Here is a 23,028-nt window from a genome sequence, read left to right as displayed (position 1 = left end):
CCTTTTTCTAGAAGTTCTTTTTGAATATTGTCTATGTCTGGTGCTTTAATATTTTTCATTTGTTTGACTGCTCTATGTACAGTAAGCCCTCAATTTAACGGACTAATAGGACTAAGGGGTGTACGTTAAATTGTGAATTTTTTAAAATAAAAATATCTAACATTATACTGCAATTTTATCAATATTAGCACTGTAATAACAAAAAAAAATGTTTTACACACACTTTTAGATAAGTTAATGTGAAGTTAATGTTCAACATTGAGGCGCTTGGTTTAGGTAATCCTGCTTTAAAAAACTATCAAGTTTTTTTTGAACTTTTGAATTCTGCTTTTTTCTTATAATTAACTCCCTAAAATTATGAAAACGTGTGTAATAAAACTGCCGCAGAAAGTCGAGTCACACGACAAAAAAACCAATTACAGTGCGATTGGTGATCACGTCCTAATCATTCGGTGCGCATGTTTTATGAGCGGTGACTTATTTATGTCGGCTATATTACTACAGTGTTTTTCCAACATATGATGGCCTATTCGCCAAAATTTGTTAAAAATAACAGGAAATTAATAACAAAAAATAAACTGTTAATTTAATTATAAGCAAATCTTGGTTAAAAGTATTTTAAAATTAACAGGGCGTTAATTTTCACACGTGACATACGGACCAGAAATTTGTCTGTTAAATCAAGGGTTTACTGTATTTCTTCTGTGTCAGAAGTTTCTTCTGGGTTGAAGGCATCTTAATCTATGTTTTCTTCAGCTGCAAATGTTTCTTTAAAATGATTAGTCCATATTTCTTTTATTGTTTCATGGTTTTATTGTTTTGAATATTCTTTTTTTTCTCCCATAAGTCCAAAATCTCTGGTGTAAACCAATCTTTATTTACTTAAAGATTTACATTTAAAAAACAATAATAGGTTAGATTAATTATTAAAAATGAATTGGTTGGATAAATTATTTAAAAAAATAATAGGTTGGATAAACTGCAAATTACTGTTGAGCAAAAGAATGATAAGTATATATTTTGCATGGAGATAAGTATAGACATAAGTATAGAGGGTTTCAGGAGGAATAGTAAATATTTTGGCAGTATCAATTATTCTGAGTAAAAAAAAAGTTCATATGAACATGTGTCCAATGGATGTGGAGATACAGCTGTTTGAATCTGGCGGCACGTACAGCTCTGATGCACATGCAGTTCTCAGAATCAGATGCGACAAAGAAGCAGTTATAACCCGATGCAATTTCATGTTAGAAATGTTGCTCAGAATGCCACACATCTTAACACATGCTGATATAATGTTCATTTATGGTTTTTGTAATGGAAGTGCTGTTGGTTGCTGCTTGCAGAAAATACTGTTGACAGTTTCCCAACCACAGGGTACCAGATTTAAGAGTGTTTACAACAAACTGCATGAGACTGGTATTGTTCCCAGCAGTCATATTTCTTCTGAACGTGGAAATGAACAAAATATGGATGAAGTAGAACACATTCTTCAGTCAGTAGAACAGAGTCCTACTACAAGTGCATGGAGAATTTTTGAACATATTGGTTTTTCGCATACAAGAGTATGCCGAACTTTATGTGAGCAACACGTTCCCAGGAGATGAAGACAGTGGATTGGATTTTGTCAGTGAGTAAATGCTAATCGCCGATTTATTCAATTAATACTCTTCACTAATGAAGCTACTTTCACCCGTTACAGTATCAATAACACACAACTGGCATCAGTGGTCTGATGAAAATCCACATACCACTGTAGAAAAAAATTTTCAATATCGCTTCTCTGTAAACATGTGGTGTTGTATGATTTATAATCACTTAATTTGGCCTGTTATGTTACCAAATCATCTTACAAGGCCAATTTATCTACAATTTCTGCAAAATAAACTTCCACTACTATTGGAGGATGCTCACTTGGCTACAAGGATTGGTATGTTCTTTCATCATGGCAGAGCTCCTACACATTATTGCCCATCAGGTGACACAATATCTAAATCGAGGATTCCCTGAAAGATGGATTGGCCGTGGTGGTCCCATTCATTAGCCACCAAAGTCTCCAGATCTCACTCCCTTCGATTTTGGTTTGTAGGAATAGAAGAAAAGCAAAGTATACAAAGAAAAGGAAAATACAAGAGATGAATTTGAGAATACGAGAGTAGGAAATGATTGTCAGACATATAGAAATATTTTGGGAAAATCTGGAGAAAATATATGTAGGAAGATTGATTCACTCCATTAATATACATTTTTTAAAAAATATTGAATGACTAGAAACCAAGAAAGAAAACAAAGTTTAATAGCAAAACTAGTGTCAGCTTGTATCAGCCTTCTTCAGGTGCACATTACAAAAAAAATAACAAGTAAAACCTAGAGGAAATAACTGTAAACAACACGGAACGTTAGTGTATATATATATTCAACGTAGAAACGTTGAAGTCTATGCATTCAAAACTGTTCTCTTGTTGGCTTCATTGTTGGCCGCATGCATGTGCTCCCTCCCCAAAAAAAAATATTCTGCAAAATTACCACCACTATTGATTTTTAAAAGGAAGACGCTACCCAAAGAAAAACTGCTTAAAGGAGTGTTTGTAAATATTCACACAAAAGGCAGGATGGATGGAGGAGGAATGAAGTTATGGATAGATAAAATTTGGTCTAGGCGCCCTGTTGAAGAAGCCTGCCCTGCTAGTATGAGATCAGTTTTGTTCTCACAGAACAGAAGATGTTAAAAAATAAACTCAAGGAATTGAAAACTGAGTTAGCTGTAATTCCAGGAGGTCTAACTAGTCAGCTTCAACATTTAGATGTCTGTATTAATAAACAATTTAAGGGATTTATTAAGGAGAAGTGGAACAGCTGGATGCAGTCTTCAGATTTTGAGGTTACGCCATTTCGAGAGGCCTAGCATTTTGCAAGTTTGTGAGTGGGTCAAAGCTTCATGGGATGCTGTGAAAACTGAGACAGTGGTTAAATCATTTAAGAAGTGTGGTGTTAGTAATGCACTGGATGGTACAGAGGGCAATTTGTTGTATGAGGACTCAGTCTGATTTTGAAGAGGTTTCAAGTGTCTCTTCATTTAGCTCTGGAAATGAATTTCTGAGTTTTGACGAAAAAGATTAAAAGGTGGGTACTCTTTCCTAGTTAGATTAGGTATTTGTTGAAAGTAGACCTACTTATTACTTTATATTTGAAATATTGCAAATTCATTATAATATTCAGTGATAAAGTTTTTTTTCCTAAAAAATGTGTACAAAAAAAGGGGGGGGAGCGTCTTATACGCCGGCAAATACGGTATATATATTTTATTTTTAGTAATTTTATATATATATATATATATATATATATATTTATGTTTGTGTGTATATGTATTTTTACACCATCCAAAAACCCAGCTCTATAGACCAAACAGAACTTTTTCAAGCCACTTCGAACCTCCGCTAAGCAGAGAAGGTGATCTCACACCTGATTGTGAAGTTCTTTTCCAGCCTAACTGCAGCAGCTGGTCAGTTGAAAAGTTCATATTCACTTGGCCAACCAGGTTAGGTGAATATGAAGCTGTTGCTGAGATTCTAGCAAAGTTTTCTCTTGAAGTATTTCCAATTGCTTGTGTTAATCTACTCTTGAACAATATCTACTCTTTAGCAATGATTGCTAAACAGAAGTTGATGTACTTCAGACATATCGTGCAAGCAAATGAATCAATCGAAAAGGCAGCTATGCTGGAGAAGACTGAGGGCATGAGAAGAGGAGGAACACCAACTTGATATTCTTGGTGCTGCAGTTGAGGCAGCTTCTATATATATACATGCTGTAGCATGATTCACTTCTATTGTGTCACTAATAGAAGATAAGCTAGTTAACAATCAAATTTTGCTAGGAAAGAAAAAGTGAACAGTCAACTTACATATTTTCCACTGTGATATCCAAGATAGAGTAGATGGTGGTCCACATAAAATGTATTTCACATGAAAAAAATTATCGTTACCATATAATCTGTTATCGGTTTCCCACTTAAATGTTGGGCAGAGTAAGAGGAGGTGAACAGACCTAAGTAAACAGCAATGAATAATCAAGTGAGCATATTGAAGAAGATGTGTTTGAGAGAGAGAGAGAGAGGGACTATTGTAGAATGTTGGGCCATTTAATTCCCTCATTACAAGTATAAAGGGTGTCAAATGAAACATAAGATTCTAAGGTCATCCTGAGATATATTTGTAATGAAGTCTCACTCAGTACCTGGTACCAATATACCAGGTGCTTAGTGAGACTTCATGGAATGGGATACCCACAAGGATGATATAGAGTTTAAATATACCTGCAAGCAAAATTGCACTGGTGTTGTGAGATATACTTTTATCAGTCTTGGGTTTATTTCTTTTTAAAGGATGAGAACTGGACAGCTAGTATATATCTCTTTCTCATCAGGAAAAATTGCCCAGATGTTATCAAATCCAATGCTGTCTAGGATATACAATGTATTTTAGTAGTCCTGGATTCTTATATTTGCACAGATGTATCTATTTAACTATTAATGGGTCTAGAATCATATCTTTGAAGTGCTTGTTGCATTACTTTTCTAATTATTAGGCTCCCATGTAGTCAACTTTTGATGTTTTCAGGAGTGAGGATACACTCATTTTTTTTTTTCCTGTGATTCATGCTAGTGAGATTCCACACAAATCATTCCATTCAGTGATAATGTAATTGTGAGAAGATGGGACATGCTGTCTTCTGAGCATAAGAGGCTTTCCATTTAGATACTGTGGTATATCCCCCTCTCACTTCAAGATACAGTAAACTTTGTCTCACTATTCTAAATCTTTCTGATCATTCTACCTTCAGCATGTTCAGGAGTATACTAGATGGTTACCTGAAAATTCTTTGAATGATATAACTGTCACAGACATCATTAAAGTTGTCAAATAAACAACAACAACATGAATATTGTCAACAAAATCATTTTACTCTGATAAAGGTAACACTACGAACAATTGTAAGATATGTTAACTATACTTTCAGTATGAATGAAGAGATATGCAATTAGGCAGTAGTTTTCACTACTGTATGATGATGAACTAGTTCTGGTTGATGTCTACTTGAAATAAGCACCTCCTACTCCACACTTTTATAGGCAAAATGGTAATGGCAACAATCTCCACCACATCACTACAACTGGATCATTTTATGGAAAATTAAGTGACAAGAATTTTGCCACAACTTAAATCCAAACACTTCAGATACCAAACTTTGGAAACTGACTGCTAATTTACAAGGAGACCTACCAAAGGCAAGTGAGACTAACATGCTAAAATACCTGGATGGAAATATCAAAATTGGAGATAGCGAGATGGCAAATACCTTGGCCTTTCATTTTCAAAATATAAGCAAACTAGAGATGAATACTAGTATTTGATAATATTTGCTATTTGATGGTCTTTACTAAAGACCATCAAATATCAAAACAGGCTCGACAACAGAAAAATGCTGCAAATTTCCCAAAATATTAAAACAAATTATTCTGGGACCCATTTACAATCTCTGAATTCAGCAATGCCTTAGAGAGACTAGATATAAATAAATCATTGGACCAGATAACATACAAGGAATTATGATCAAGTATCTTCCTCTCCTAGCCCTAGATTGGCTACTTCACCTATATAACGATAGCCTAAAACAAGGTAAGGCTCCAAAAGACTGGAAAACAGCCACAATCACACCAATTTTGAAGCCTAACAGACCTCAAGACCAACCAGGAAGTTATCAACTAATTTCACTGACTTCAATTCCAGGCAAATTGATGGAAAAAATGTTTGAATTAAATCAAATGTTTGAATTATTATCTAAACAAAAATAACCTTAATGCATAACATTATACATATCAGCAAGGAGATGTGTTTTGCATTATGGGAGATACTGGGATAGGAGTGATGTTAGTTTGGTCCACCTTTGCTACAAGTTGCCCGGTGTTGTACTGCTTTACCCCAGTAAGGTAGTACAACACCATATTCAGTCCTGAAGATATTTTCAGGCGAAAACTTTGTTTGCTCACACTTGGATAAAGGATTAAACTAAATTTATTATAATATACTACCACATTTTCAGGCATGCCTTCAGAAGAAATCACTCAACAACTGATCAACTTTTCTACTTAACCCAGTCAATTTAAGATAATTTCCAGATAAAACCTACCAAATCCACCATTGCAGCTTTTATAGATTTTAGCAATGCCTTTGACAAGGTGTGGAGACAGAAACTCTTTTCTAAACTTTGTCATAATGGAATAGAAGGAAAAGTTCTAAACTGGATTTATGACTTTCTAAGAAAAAAATGGAACAATTCGAGTTAGAATAAATAATACCTTTTCCAAGAAAGTGAAAATAAGAGAGGGACTCCCTCAAGGCAGCATTTTGAGCCCACTCCTTTTTTCATCATCATCATCCTTTATCATCCTTTTTTCCATCTACTTAAATGACAAAAATATAAATAAAGAAACAAAGATAGCTATATTTGCTTATGATTTGGTCCTATTCTCAAGTCACAACAACTTAGAAACAGCAGAAGGTCACTTAAACAAAGCCATTGAAAGTTTATCTACATACTGTGAAAACTAAAAAATCAAAATTAACCCTACTAAATCAGAAATTTGTGTATTTACCATTAATAACCACCTCAGAAAGTGGAGACCAAAGATTAAGCTAAAAAAATCAACTAATTACATTTAATGTAATTAGTTGATTTTTTTGGATGCAGAGTAACTCCAAATACTTTGGAGTTACTCTGCATCCATGACTAAGCTTCAATAAATATATCAATACTGTTGCAGTCAGAACAAAAAGACTAAATATCATGAAAAGTATCTCTGGTAAAGAGTGGGGAGCCGATGTGAATTTATATTTTTCACAGATTCCTTAGTAGCCCTTCAAGCTATTAAGAATTGCTGCACTAGCCATCAAGAAATACTTAGAGACATAGAAAAAAACATAAACAAAATCCCCTCTATTATCCGACCAATAATGGAATATGCTTCGCCCATCTGGATGCAAACATCACAAACCAGTTTAGACAAGCTTATAAAAATACAACTCCTGGAAAAATAGCAGAATTCTAATCCAACCTTGTTCCTTTAAAAATTAGGTGGCAAAAAAATCTTACTAAATTTGTAGAAAAAAGAGTCGACTCTTTTTCAAGTGAACTTTTTAAAAAGTGGCAACCAACAAACAGAATAAAGAAAAAATCGACAAAGCATAAAATCATGAAAAATAAAATTCCCTTGGATTGTCCAAATAAAATAGCCAACTACCCAGCATTTCCTCCAAATCAAGACAGGAAAAATATAGGTATTAATTTTGAAATAGGGAAACACAAGAAAAAACCCTAGAAAACAATCTTTCAAAAATAATGAAATATGGACCTGACTCAATAATGATCTACACAGATGGCTCCAAAAATCCAAGTGGCAATTCCAGGAGCAGTGTGCTCATCTATAACTCTCAAAATATAGAGCTAAAAACAATCAACAGTAAAGAATGCAACTCATACCATGCAGAATTAATAGCCATTACCCTAGCACTGCAACATTTGGATGAACAGAACTCAAAGGAATTTATAGTTTTCACAAATTCCTTAGCAGCCCTTCAAGCTATTAAGAACTGCTACATTAGCCATCAAGAGATGAAGTAACAAAAATGGCTGCAACGTCAAGGATACCACAGATTTTGATCTTTTTAAAACTACTCAAAAGGAAAATGTAAAAAGAATGATTCTACAGGACATGACTCACTGGTATTCAGCAGACCAATCAACTTTAACAATGGCAAAAAAGTCTTCCCCATCTACAAAATCTGTAACATTGAGGAAGTATCACCACTGCATTTACTAACTTGTATGAATATTTCTAAATGCAAACTTGATAACAACCCAAAAAAGATGCTGTATAAAATACATGAATTTGCCCTCTATGATCTGGTGTAATAATACCATAGGATAAAAAAAAATAAAAATAAAAAGCGAATTAAATTCTAGACACCACAGCTATAATAATGAATGGAATAACAATATAAAAATGCCAATTACAATGCATTTCTTAAAAGTCATTTCCTTACTTTATTACAAATTATAATTTTATGTTTATATTATGATATTAAAGTTATAATTAATCAATTAAAATGACTTACAGAACACGGATATACTCTTATTTCTCATGGATGCAAAATGCAAGGGCAGCAAATCAGAGGGTAGCTGAAGAAAGGTTCCCAACAAGTAACATATTCCTTGAAGATGAACGTATGCAGACTTGCCAAATACACATAACACAAAACTACCATATTACAACTTAAGATTCTATCCATTCTTAGTCTGACACTAGACTGTGTGTAAAAATTCAAATAATTGTGTTAGAAAATATTAGCTAGCCAATATTTTCACAACAATATTTTTGAAGGAATCTAATTTTTATATACTGGCTTACTTTATCAGCTTGACGTAAACAATCTATTCGTCGCATCTTCCCTTTCTGATCTGGATTACTAAGCACACATGTTGCTCTCTTTTTTCCTGTAATCCCTAGTACAAAATCTTCCCTGCACTCCTGAGTAATGTCTTTCCTTAACTTGCCTAGAAGTCGTGATGCCCACTTTTGCTTCACTTCAGTCCGCTCATTCTGGGAATGAGAAAAGAAATTTATCCTTAATCACAAATTTAAACACTACATATAAATTAATGAATCTTATCTAATTTAGGTAAACTTTGTACCAAAAATTAAAGATTTATAAAAAGGTATGGAGGTAAAGACTTTTTAATAATAATTCCGCAAGAAAGGTTATAAACCAATAGAATATTGGGAGAATTGAAAAAGATGACAAAAAGAATGAATTGTTAATGTGTTGCCTGAATGAACTAAGAAGAACTGTGACAGCAAGTAATTCAAGTAGTCAGGCATGTAGTAAAAATGATGTGCAGTATGCTACTGTGAGGGGTGACTTTGATAGCAAGAAGGATTTGTACTTGCAAGTATGGATGAGATGGATTACAACTTAATGGATTTGAATCCAAGATCAAGGACAAGCTTGTTCAGTTAAAGACTAAATACAAATTGTTAGAGACAATAGACATATTATAGTAGTTTGGTGGCATGATGGTAAGATGACAGATCAATGTGAATGAGATAGAAAAAGATATTATGGCAAGTATAACCAAAATACATTTTTTTTGTCACAGAAGAGAAGTGGTGACTATAGTCATGGGAAAAGTAACTGAGTTGAGTTGCTTAAATATCCATCAACCTGGTGGTCAGTCATCATGCATGTTATTAATAATGTTGTCAGTGCCAAATGCAGAGACCAGAAACTAAGGCTAGCGAGCATTAGTCAATATAAATAAATGGAAAACACAAAAATTATTAACACTAATATCTTATTAACAGAAAAGCATATCCTTAAAGGAGCAGACTATAACAGGTACAGTGTATTCAGAAAAAAAAAAAAAAAAAAAGACAAAATAAGAAGGAAGGGGATTACTGATAATGACTGCGGATGAAGAATAGCGATGGCAGTACAAGTAATATAAATGGTATGATAAAAGCAAGTTACTCTCCAACAAAAGGAGAGAGATAATTGCAAATTAATCAATGTGTAGGCAGTGCAGGTGGAATAGTCAAGTTTGTAGACATATGAACTAAATTTGACAGACAGAAGAACTTTTATGATCGATGGATTGCAATGGAACAGATCTGGAGTTAAGTGTCTCGAGAAAGTGTTGCTCACAGAGTGCAGAAGTGCAAAGTCAGGGAGGCTCAGTATTGGAAGAGGATGCAAGTGAGTATTTGTATGGTGGTACCTTTCATGTGAGTGAATGGGAGAATAGTCAAACAATGCCAATTTAATCATCAGTAGGTAACAAATTTGAATGGGATAGTCAACAAAACGTAGTTGTGGACCCACTTTATATATGCACTATCCACTTTATATATGCTAAAGGTAAAAGCAACAAGAATAATAGCAAGTTTGCCCCAGCATAAGCTGATGCAACTTTACCAAAATTCACAGGAATTAGTGAGACTTGGCTCATGCATGATATAGTTATAAAGGTTAGAATGTGTGGTATATAATATTTTCAGAGAGGATAGAATAAGATGAAGGATGGGTATTACTAATAGCATATAACTGTAACAAAAAAGAGTAGGTTGGCAGGAGGACAGAAATGTGGAAGACAGTGCATTAGAGGCTAGAGATAGAGGCAACAGGACAGAATACATGACAATTTGCTACTAGCTTATTATTATTATTATTATTAAGCATCTGACCTCCATGAAGTCAGAGACTCATTGTGGGAGGCACACACTATCACACACAAACTCATTCAACTGTGCCTTAAACTGATACAATGTGTCTACATTCACAACACACTCAGGCAATGCATTCAACTCAGCAAAATCTACTCTCCATAAAAAGAACTTGATCCTCAGTTTCCTGCTCAAACCCTCCTGGTAGAATAAGAGGTCATCCCTGAAAACTGTATACAGTTTTTAGGGATGGCCTTTTATTCTACTCCTCCCCCCCCCCTCCAATTCTATGAAAAATCTCTTCCATGTCAACCTGACAACAACCCATGAGTAACTTACATCTCTCAATCATATACCTCCTCCTATTCTCAAGCTTTTCCAATTCCACATTAAAAAGACCACTAATCACCTTTGTGAATCTTCTCTGGATCCTTTCTAACATGTCCTTATCACCATAAAAACCTGGTGACCAAATCTGTGCACTGAATTTATTGAGCTACTGCAAGACAAGTTCCTCAAGCAGCAAGTGACAGAAGGAACTTGAGTAGATTTGATTATAGTGTTAGAGGGTGCCCCAGTAAAAGATGTAACAATTAGTTGGTGAGTGATTATGCAATACTCACTTGGGAAGTGACTAAGTTTATGAATGTTCCATTCAGAAAAGGTTATATGCTGAACTACAAAGCAGGAAATTATGACCAACTGAGGAGTATACGGAGTTCAATGGAATGGTATCGGTTGCTGGATGGGAAGAATATCGACACTGCATGGGAAGCATTTAAAAAAATACTTAAATGATGCAACATCATCCTCATGCACACACAGAAGGAATACCATGTGCATAAGGATGATGTCCGTTATGAAAATTATAAGCAGCTGGGAAGAATAGTCATAAGTGTTGTATGGAAAGCTAAGTTGTTGTCGAGTCCGTTGAAGAGCTTCTAGATATGACCGTGGGACTGTAGAACTGCTTTGGCAATCTGTTGAACTTTGGAGTAGAGCTTTTCTATAGGGTTATCGTCAATTTTCTGTAGAACAGCAGCAATTGCTGGACAAGAATAGATATGGGCAGGTGTTAGTTCAACTCCTGAACAGTTCTTGCATGTCTCATAGTCTCCAGTACCGTCTGGATGAATTTTCATGGCTTTAAAATGTTCCGTCATTAGTCTGGTGATGATTGTGGTTACTTCTGTTTTCATTAATTTTGCTGATTTCATTCTTCTTCTTGATAGTTTGTTTTACAAATCCGTTTTTGCAACAGAGTTAGCATCAATTAGTGATAGTGGGTGTAATTTTTGAGGTAAGTACCTTGCTTTTTTGGCTAGTCTGTCTGCTCTCTCATAGCCTTCAATATTTACATGGGTTGGTATCCATTGAAGTGTGCAGTTCTTATTTTTCAAATTTAAAGTTATTAGTTGTTCATGAATTTCCAGTGCGAGTTTTGTTTTCCCATTTTTTAATGCCTCAAGTGCAGATTTTGAGTCAACCATGGATGGTTATTCCACCTGTAATGTTTCTTACTGGATTAGATAGATAGAACTTCAGAGCTGCTTGTATAGCTGTTAATTCACAAGTGAAGTTTGAAGCTATTTTGCTAGCTGTGGTTTTGATTTGCATTTCCTCACCTTGAGGTAGAGTTAGAAAAACCACTGGTCCTCCTTGGTTGAGTGCTTCATCAAGGTTCTAAGAGATCTAAGTTAATCGTTGTGTTTTTTGATAGTGTGGAAAAGAATGGGTCTTTGCTTATTTCAATGGACAGGTGTTCCAAGTCAATCTGTTTTTTAATTTCATTATCATATTGTAAAGTAGATGATATCTTTAGTCTAGATTATCCTATCCAGGCATGCAATTTTTATTAACTTTTGTCTTCAAATGCGATTGAACACAGCTGTAAGATCCAAGAAGACTGCTGTTGGCGGTTTTTCTTGAAAATCATCTATGATTGATTGGCAAAGATAAAATAATTGATCGTCTGTACTATGTTGAGACATGTATGCAGTTTGGTAGAAGATGATCTTGTTATTTTCTAAGAGCCAATTCCTAAGGGTATAATGACTGACCTTTTCCAGAATTTTGGCAGTTTATCTGTATTCCAGGAAATGTTAAATACCTTCAGAAGGCAGTTTTGTGATATTTTTCCCATGTTTTTAATCATATGTCCAAATATAAGATCAATTCCAGGTGATTTGTCAGGGTCAATTTGATAGTTGCTGTTTCTAATTCTGTCAGTGTGACGTCCTTAGTAAAGATGTCTTTAGAAGGATAGGTTCTGGATTATATTAGCAGATATTTTGCAATTTTCCTGCACCTTTTGTCTTCTTTTTGTATTGCTGTTTGTTTATTTTAGAGGTGTGGCCAACTTCATTCTATACGAGGGCCAATATATGATGAGTGGTAGCATCACGGGCTGCACACTTAGACAGAACTTAAAAATAAGCTCTGCATTTTTTCAAGACAATAGTTATTGGTATTGAATTACGATATTTGTTAAATCATTTTGCTACTGGGAGAACAATATAAAATACTTGATTGATTTAAACATAAGTTGTTAAATTAAATTTAATTACATATTTCTATATCTATCTATAACATCCCTGATAGCCATACTGCTGTTATTCAGTACTGGCGTTCTCGAGAGTCTGCTACCATGCATACAACAAACAATGGCATGTAAAAAAGAACAACTTGAATGTTAATCTAACATTTTTTATTTCAATTATGTTTTGCAATTTATCTGTGCTTCTCAGTTTTTTAGAATCTTCAGTTTTTATTATTGTTTTCTCTTCCTAAAAAATACCTGATGACAGCTGTTAAAAGCCAAAACTAGTTGTGTTTTTTATCATTAAAGCTTTTAATTAATTCTCAGTTTTTTAGTCATTAAATATCTTTCTAAATATATATATATATATATATATATAAAGCAAATTTGATTCCGTGTTGAGAATATAAATTGCTTCCATCATCAGAAATAATGAATATAACTAGTATATTAGTATATCAATCAGAAAATACGCGGTTGAAACTAATAACTAAACTGATAATACATATAATTTAATATAGTTTTTATTCTATTGCAGACCACACAAAATCATGTTATGGGCTGCATGTGGCCTGCAGGCCTGCTGTTGGCCACCTATGCTTTAGAGCTGGCTTGTCCAACCCGCATGGGGTGCAAGATGGCTATCAATGCGGCCCAACAAAAAAAATCATAAACTTACAAACTTTATGAAATTGCTACTAAAAATACCATTAATAATACTACAAATACAGTTTTAACATGCTATTAATTTATAAGCAATGAATTTTTGAATTTAACATGTTCTTTAGCAATGAAAGATTCATAAAATCATTCTCAAATAATTGTATTTATTCAAAATTGCAGGCGATGCGAGTAGTTACTTCTCGACATAATAAATTGTGTGCTAGTGCACTTGCATCCTACTTTTACCATGCCATAGATGTCTCTCTATGTGCGCCATGGGTATGCTGGTACGGCTTTCAATGTGTAAGAGTCGAGTTGACACCGAAGAAAGGTGCAGACGTTACGTGTGTTTATTGGTGATTTGGCGAGTAATTTTTTTAGTAGTAAAAATTTGGTGATTATTAGACCTTGCTTTCTAATTTTCAATCTATTTTTTTTCTTTAATTTCAGCATGGCTTCCACAGTGTCTCCAAAGAAAACTGAACCAAAAAAAAGAAAAATTATACAAGAAGGAAGATTGTTCAACGAAAAGTGGACAGATGACTACTTTTTTGTCGAGGCAAATACTAAGGCAATCTGCTTAATTTGTAGGGAATTTGTGCCAGTTTTCAAAGACTACAATTTGAAAAGGTATTATATGCAAAAACATGCTGCGAAATTTAGTGCGTATCAAGGAATGTGTCGTAAAGACAAAATAGCAGAACTGAAAAAAAGTCTGTTGAAAGTTTATTCTTCACATGTTTAGACTATAATAAATTTAGTTTAATCCTTTATCCAAGTTTGACCAAACAAAGTTTGTGCCTGAAAGTATCTTCAGGACTGGAGTAAGGTGGTACAACACCAGGCAACTCGTTATAAAGGTGGAGCAACCTAACATCACTCCTATCTCAGTATCTCCCATAATGCAAAACATATCTCCTTGCGGATATGTATAATGTTATGCATTAAGGGAAGGACACTACCCAGACTAGTTTCGACCTTTATTGAGGTCTCTTCAGTGGGAGCCAAGCCCAAGTGGAGATACCAGCCAGAAGCATTAGCAAGGTCATCTCTACCTATAGGAGTTGCCAAACGGTGTGCCACCTTTTTATTAAATTACTCTGGATTTAGAGAAAGATGTTGAAAGTTTATTTTTCACTTGGTTAGATATATAATAAATTTAGTTTAATCCTTTATCCAAGTGTGAGCAAACAAAGTTTGCACCTGTAAGTATCTTCAGGACTGGGGTAAGGTGGTACAACACTGGACAACTCGTTGCAAAGGTGGAGCAAGCTAACATCACTGCTATCTCAGTATCTCCCATAATGCAAAACACATCTCCTTGCAGATATGTATAATGTTATGCATTAAGGGAAGGGCTACTACCCATGGCTCCCACTGAAGAGACCTCAATAAAGGTCGAAACTAGTCTGCATAGTGGCCCTTCCCTTAATGCATAACATTATACATATCCGCAAGGAGATGTGTTTTGCATTATGGGAGATACTGAGATAGCAGTGATGTTAGCTAGCTCCACCTTTGCAACGAGTTGCCCAGTGTTGTACCACCTTACCCCAGTCCTGAAGATACTTTGTTTGCTCACACTTGGATAAAGGATTAAACTAAATTTATTACTGAAAAAAAGTCTATCATCTCAACAAAGTTTTTTTAAAAAAATAACAATTGAAACAGATTCTATTGTAAAAGCTAGTTATGTGGTTGTAAACCTGATAGCAAAAAAATCAAAACTATATGCCGATAGCGAGTTTATTAAGTAATATGGAAAGCATGACAGATATAATTTGCCCTGATAAAAAAGGGATTTTTCTAAAATCGGTTTGTCTCACCAGACTAGCGAATTGATGAAATAGGAAAATCAATCGAAAAAGGTTGGGAGAGTTAGAGGTATTATTAACGAATATAATATCACTGAAGAAATGGCTTCTTTAGTGCCATTAAAAGACGCAACTAAATCAAGAGATTTATACGAAGCAGTAAAAAATACGTTAAAGCAATTTTCTTTGTCTGTTGTGAACATATCTGGTATAGCTACTGATGGTGCCCTGGCGATGATAGGTAAAAGAGATGGACTTGTAAAATTAATAGAAGACAATGCAATTGCTTCCCAAAATTTATTTATGATGAAATATCACTGCATAGTACACCAAGAAAATTTATGCGCAAAAGTTTTAAAGATGGATAATGTCATGCAGATTGTCATCAAGGCTGTAAATTTCATAAGGGTCAAGGGATTGAATCATCACCAATTTCAGGAATTCCTTAAATTTATGGATGCTGACTATGAGGTCATCATTTACTTTTCGGAAGTAAGATGGTTAAGTCGAGGTAAAATGTTAAAAAGATTTTGATTTACAAAATGAAATCAAGTTGTTTATGGAATCAAAAACAAAATTTGTGCCAGAACTTGACGATGAAAACTGACTCACAGATTTGGCATTTTTAGTAGACTTGACTGCTCATTTAAATGAGTTAAATATGAGTCTTCAAGGTGAAAACCAACTTATCAATACAATGTTTCAAACTATAGCAGTGTTCGAAATGAAACAAACTATGGCAATCTCAAATTAAGACAAACAAATTTATGCATTTCGACACGTTGGCTAAACACAGTCCTGTGAACAACGAAAAATATGCATCCTTGCTTTTTGATTTGATACAGGAATTTGAGAACATGTTGAAGATTTCCGGAAAAATTATCAATCTTTTGGTATATTTGCGACTCCATTTTCAGTCGACATAAACATATTACCTGCCAATTTTCAAATGGAATGCATAGAGCTACAATCTGACATTCAACTTAAAGAAAAATTTGATCAGGTCTCTTTACTGGACTTCTATAAGATATATCTTCCCAGAGAAAAATATCTCTCGCTTCACAATCATGCCTTATTCATGTCATCGCTATTTGGAAGCATCTACATTTGTGAGCAGCTATTTTCAAGGACGAACCACACGAAGAATAAAACTAAAATCAAAATATCTGATGAGCACCATGAGAACTCACTGAGAATTGCAACTACTTCCATCGAACTAAATATCGAAGCATTAGTTTCTCAAAAACAATGTCAAACATCTCACTAATTTCATGTTGCTGTCTTGTCTTTTACTTTTATAATAAAAAAATCATGAATTAATGAAGTTTAAATTACTTAAATATGTTAACTACATATTCTACGTTTTTTGCTCATCAGCTATCGTTAGTGTATTTTATGTGTGGCCCAAAACAACTCATCTTCTTCCAATGTGGCCCAGGGAAGCTAAAAGGTTGGACACCCCTGCTTTAGAGTAATGCTTGGCAAGTATATTTGCCATCTGTTTGTTTGTTGCTGCTGTATTAATTCCTGAGGAGGATTGTGTTTGAAGAGTGATCAGTATCCGGAAGTGTATATTGGTATATTTGCGACTCCATTTTCAGTTGACATCATCAGATTATTAACAAGTTAATAATCTGATGATATTCCAGTGTTGTGCATATTTTCTTGGATCTAGTCTATTGCAGAATTCTTATTGTTCATTTATGGTTTATGTGGCTATTCCAGTTTATATCTGCACTGAACTAAATTCCAAGGTATTGTATTGTTTCAACCTGAGTGATGGTAGTGGTTTTATTGTTCTGTGTGTTTTTTATGTTGGATGGTTAATATGTTATCAACTGGTTGAGACAGTGGATTTCTGAATATAATTATTTTTGTCATATCTGTGTTTAGGTGTATGAAGTTTTTGGTGAGCTAGTCAATGAGCAGACTTGTGTCATGCTGCATATTTGTTTGGGCTATGCTTGCATTATTATGAATGGATATTATAGCTGTATTGTCTGCATATTGTTCTCTCCCCAGTAGAGTTGGGGAGAGAACAGCTCCCTGTGGCACTCCACAGGTTACTGGTAGCTCTACTTTGGTTTGACCCAATACATGTGATATGCTTTCTATTTTGAAGGTAGTTTATAAACCACCTGTGCAGCGGCCCATCTATTCCAGGTCTCAGCTTTTCTAATAAGCTTCGACGTGCGAGTGTGTCAAATGTTTTAGTCAAATCGATAGATAAAAACAAAATTACCATGGTAGTCTAAGGTGGTATTTAATTACGTCCGTAAAGTCTTCCAAGAGAGAGATGTTTCCTGATTTTTCTGAAAACCGTATTGTGTTTTGGAGATAACATGAAAATTCTCTGTATATGTTACAAGTTTCCTTAGTACGATCCACTCTGTAATTTGATATATAATTGGTAGTGTTGCAATGGGTCTGTAATTACTGATTAAATCTCTTTTTCCATGTTTGTATATGGGTGTGATTATGGTAGTCTTTAACATACTTGGTATTTGTCTGGTTTTAAATATTTTATTTATTAATTTTAGTAGGGCCTAAGCTAGTTCCATGTTGCTTGATATCCCTTATACCATCAATTCCAGGGTATTTGTTTGGTTTGATTTGATGTATTGTAGAGAGAAGTTATGCTTCTTTTATGGTTGGAAACCATAATGTCTGTTTTGATTGTGGTCGAAGCAGGGGATCACATTTTGTGATTGGAGGGATATTTCTGTGTAGTTTTTGGATAGAGTCTACAAAGTATTGATTATAGTCATTTGCTAGTTGTTGGAGGATAGATTTTGCATCTTTCATGAAGCTGTGTTTTATGGTTTCAGAGGCAGTGGTATTGGGAGCAAAATCTAGCATCTCACTGATCAGATGCCAAGTTTGTTTCAGGTTGTTTTATGCAGAGGTTAATTTGTCTCTGTAGTAGTTACTTTTTGCATTTCTTATTTGCACTGTAAGGCGATTCCTTGTCATCTTATATTTGGTTTTTAAAGCTGCGTTATTTGGTTATCACTTTAATTGTTTCCATAGAATGTCATTTCTGTGTACATCTAGACTTAAGTTTTGCATTATCTAAGGATTTTGGCTTGTTTTTGAATGAATTTTGACTTTCTTTGCAGCTTTCTTACATATTTCCTCCAGTGTGAGTTTAATGTTGTTACCAGATTCAACAGATATAAGGTATCTGTTGAATCTGGTAATGCCATGTATTCCCAGTTGATTTTTCTTATTTTGCAGTTGACTATTTCTTTGTTTATTGTTTTGTGTTGTTTTTCATATGTGGAGCATTGCACGTGCAGGTTTAAAACCGTGAAGTAATGGTCTACTACTTTGCACTTTATGACTGCTGCAGCGTAACAAATTGGTGGTGCCCAAATTGTTATATGATGTAAGCAGGAAGCAGTGATAGCATTTCTGACTATTTCTTCTCTAGTACATGATGTTATGGTTGGCATTTGGTTATACATAGATAGCATATCTAGGTGTTGTACAGTGTTATGGTTTTCGTTTGCAATATTTATGTTTATATCACCAATTATCATTAGGTACTCAGTTGAGCATAATTCTTGGCACGAAAGCCAGCAACTGAGTTCATGGAAGAATTTTTTCACGTTTAAGTTTGGTGGCCTGTAAATAGCACTTAGTATTATGGAATGCTGCCGATTGGTAGTATTAATGATTTCGATGCAAAGGGTTTCAGCATGCTCAAACTGATAAACAATTTCTTTTGCTATTAATTTATGTTTGGTAAATATTAATAGCCCATCACCTACTTTTGTATGGCGGCATGATCTATGTTGTTGAAAGCCTGGAAATTTGGAAAGTAGTTGCTTTATCATAATTCTGTTAGGACCAATATATCAATAACACCAGTGTAATTCTTCAGATAAGCTTGTATCATTAATGAATGTTTTCTAATGCTTCTAATATGCAGGATGGAAAGACCTCTTGTTTGTACTGTGTGTTGTTTCCATGAATTGAGCGAGTCAAAAATATAACTGCTGATGTATTCTGGTATTATTGCATCTGTCTGATGGTTCACATTCAATTTTGTTGTGTTGGGGTCTTCTTTTTGATCTAATTAGGAGTCTTTCGTTTCACTGTGGCAACCTATCTATTTCTTCCGAGCTTTTGATTTGTATTGACTTTGAAGTTTGTGACTTCCTCAAGAATATCTTGCTGTTTCTGATCCACAAAAATCGATAATTTTTTTCTGTTTTTGCTTGGTACAACAGATCCTCGTTGAATGGTGTAAATACTCAAATAGAAAGATTGGTGTATTGTCTTGCAATGTGTTTAAGTCCTTGGAAATTGTTTTTTTCAATCTGCTAGCTTTTATGAAATTGTCTCTTGTAGACTTGCTTGTAAGACGAACTATGACTGGTGCGGATCACGGCAAGCCTTGTTTTTTGTTCTTCCTAGGAATCCGATTTACGGTCTGAATTCGTTATGCTGTAAGGGGATATCAATTGCATGACCTACATCCCTGAGATTTTCTGTGGATGAAGTTTCAGGAAGACCATTTATGACAAGATCTTCTTTATGTTGTTGCTGATTTAAAAGTTCGTATTGTAGTTTTAGGAAATTAAGTTCTTGATGGAGTTCAGATGTCTCTTTCTTCAAATTGCGTTACCTGTCAGTTAGTATATTAATACTGATTTTAATGTCTTTTACCATTTGCAAGACGTCTTCCACTGCTGAATTATTATATTTAATAAAATCCTCATATTCGTTACATTTTTTTATTTGTTTGTTCTGTTTATCATAGAGTTCTTATACAAGACCTATTGAGCTGGCTTTTATAGTCTCTAAACCTTTTTATAATAATAATAATAGATATCTAAATATTAATTCTCAAGACCAACTTGCTTATATGACAGCATAGCACACACACCACACACACAAAAACACCATCATGCCGTGCTAGGATCCATTTGCCCAATAAATACATCTTTAAAACTTTCAGTAGTAACGGATGTTATTGAGTCAGCAATGCAGTTGAAAGAAGAATGCTATTAGAATAGATCTGGGTTCAATTCTCATCATTATGAGAGGAATCTTTATAGGAATTTTTTCAACTGAGGGTGAGTTAGCCGGTCTCATAGAGTGGAAGCAGATTCAGTTGGAAACAGATTTTTCATCTCACATGACAGGCAAATCCGAGAGAGAACACATGTGATTAACAAATAAAAACAACTATGTAGCTTACTGTAGTACATATCATGGAGTGTGCAGCATAGAAAAGTAGATTGTGTAGCTTGGTGCAGAGTGACCTCCTATGTAGAAGTGCTATGTAATAATAATAATTCTACAAAAATAATATTACTAAATCCCTTTCCTAATAACAGGCAGACTAACAAGGAAGAATTTCTGAAGGATAATAAAAAAAAACTCAATACCAATCAGAAACCACCTATAAACCAGTATTCAAACTCGCTTCCTTATATTCACTCTACTAAACATAATCCACCTTTATCAGTACCAGAATTGTAGAAGATATGCTGCCAATATTAAATGGTATATTACAGAATAAGGAGCAGATATGCAGCACCTTATTTTGTAATATCTTCGTCTTCGTCTATGATCTCTCATGCTTTTAAGCATCGAGATTTAGCCAAAGAGATTTCCATGCCGTCCTGTCCAAAGCTTGTTTTTGCTTCTTTCCAGTTAATTCCCTTCTTTTCCAATTTTTCTTTAATTTCCTTTTGCCAACCTTTCCTGGTTCTGCTATGTTTCTTTTCCCTATTTTCTGGCTTCGTATAAAATTTTTGCTATTCTTCCTTCTTCCATTCGATTAAGATGTCCAAACCACCTCATTTGGGCTTGGGTTATGAATTGGTTCAGAAGTGCAACTTGAAGGCTGTCTCTTACAGTTTGATTTCTTATTCGGTCTAGCTTGTTTTTTGTGCCAGTTTCCTAAGATTTTTCATTTCAATTGTTTGTAATTTATTTGTGTTTCCTGTTGTTAAATACCAAGACTCGCAACAGTATGTCAATGTTGGTAGAAACACTGAACGATACACTGCCATTTTGGTATTCTGGGTGACTGACTTCTTTCTTATCTAGGAGTGGGCCTTTCACTGCATAGAATAGCTTTGTTCTCCCGGTTATCCTGTTGTCCATGATCCATGATACCATGATCCAAAGTATTTCAAGGAGTGGACTTGTTCCAGTTGATGCTTCTCTATTTTTATTATGTGTTTTGGTTGGTTTCTAGATATGATCATTGTTTTAGTTTTATTTACACAGGTAACCCTCGTATAACGGGGATGTTAAGTTCCACAAAAATGCCACGTTATATAAATCATGTTATGCGAGACTCAGCTCACATAGAAAAAGTAGGGTTATGTTCCGAAATCGTTTTTTTTTATTATTATTTATATAAACAACAATGACATATCCAACAAAAATATATTTTTTATTTAATTCAGGTAATTCATGCAAGTTATGAAAATATATAAATTATGAAACAAATACATAATATAAAATTATAAATTTACAAATTGTACGTAAACTTCATTGCACATAATGCATAAATGTTTTAGGCAAAATAAAATAAGGTGTATATTTTAATCTTTCAAAGCACAAGGATTTGAGGATCAGTTAATAAACATCGGTTTTGTCATGTAATCACTTGATGCATTGCTACAAAACAGTAGAGTAATTCTATCTTTAGAAACTTTGAATCCAGGAGCTGACTTTCATTTTTCAAAATATAGGTGCGTTTTTGCATTTTTTTCCCAATATAACTCAGATTCATCCGCATTGAACACCTGGTCTGCATCATAAATGTTTATAAACTGAGAGCTTTTTGTTGAATAACATTTCCATCTAAAGGAATTTTCTTTCGAGTGCAATCTTCTATCCAAATTATTAGAGATTTCTCTATTTTTCCCATTAGAATATTGCATACATGAGCACTTACCATTGAACCCAGCAATAAACACATTCTCAAATTTTACATTCATTATGTTTGTTCAAATTGTTGATTCGTTTAAATTCCAAGCAACAGCTCCTGGTTTTTCTCCATTTTTCAACCGACCCAAGATTTTAATTTTTTCTTTGGGAGAAATAAATTTTCTTATCAATGTTGGTTTTTCCCTATCATTGCAGTTGGTGGCCATTACTTTAAAAATATTTTTTTTTGCATAAAAAAAAAAAAGCATCATCATCATCATTATGAAATTCCTGACATGTACCCTCAAGAGGTGTACAGGATATGATAAGACTACATGAAAAATTAACATCATTACTAACTTCCTATCTACATTATTCTTGTTGAGAGGCTTATATTAAGTTCCCAAGAAGATGGCAATGTGACGTTTGCCGAAATATTGGAAAGTATATATTAAAGTTTATTTAATTTATATTTCTAGTATACGCTGTCAATTCCTTAAATATTAGTTATCATCTACCTATCTACAATTTTCCTCAAAAATCAGTCTATTACTTGTCAAGACTCAAACATTATCAGATCTTATATTTCTATCGTCTAAAGCACTTTGTATTATATCAATCCACCTATATCTTGGTCTTCCTCTGGGTCGTTTTCCTGCCAACCTGGCAGAGAACACTTGTTTTGCTAATCTTTCCTCGCCCATTCTGTTTAAGTGACCATACCACCTGAGATTAGCTCTGCTAATGCATTCCTGGATGCTGAAATGTCAAGTTCTTTCCTATTATCCTTGTTTTTAATATAATATTGCCATTGATGCTATCTGTTCACGCCTATG

The 23,028-nt window shown here is 34.2% G+C and overlaps 1 protein-coding gene across 6 annotated transcripts in view; it reads right to left on the bottom strand.

Moving 5' to 3' along the window:
* The window catches only part of LOC150101210 (nuclear factor 1 X-type-like), a 675,427-nt gene that overhangs the window by 441,900 nt on the left and 210,499 nt on the right, over window positions 1–23,028 (bottom strand). For all 6 annotated transcript variants that reach the window (XM_090401618.1, XM_090401622.1, XM_090401623.1 and 3 more), the window contains exon 4: window positions 8,468–8,659. In XM_090401618.1, coding sequence (XP_090257744.1) covers window positions 8,468–8,659 — 192 coding nt within the window. The remainder of the gene's footprint in view (window positions 1–8,467; window positions 8,660–23,028) is intronic.

Source organism: Typopeltis vanoorti, chromosome 12 (genome assembly GCF_054136105.1).
Source record: "Typopeltis vanoorti isolate ZY-2024b chromosome 12, IOZ_Tvanoo_1.0, whole genome shotgun sequence".
Lineage (NCBI taxonomy): Eukaryota > Metazoa > Arthropoda > Arachnida > Uropygi > Thelyphonidae > Typopeltis > Typopeltis vanoorti.
The sequence above is the reverse complement of the archived record's forward strand: the minus strand, read 5'-3'. Positions and strand labels throughout refer to the sequence as shown.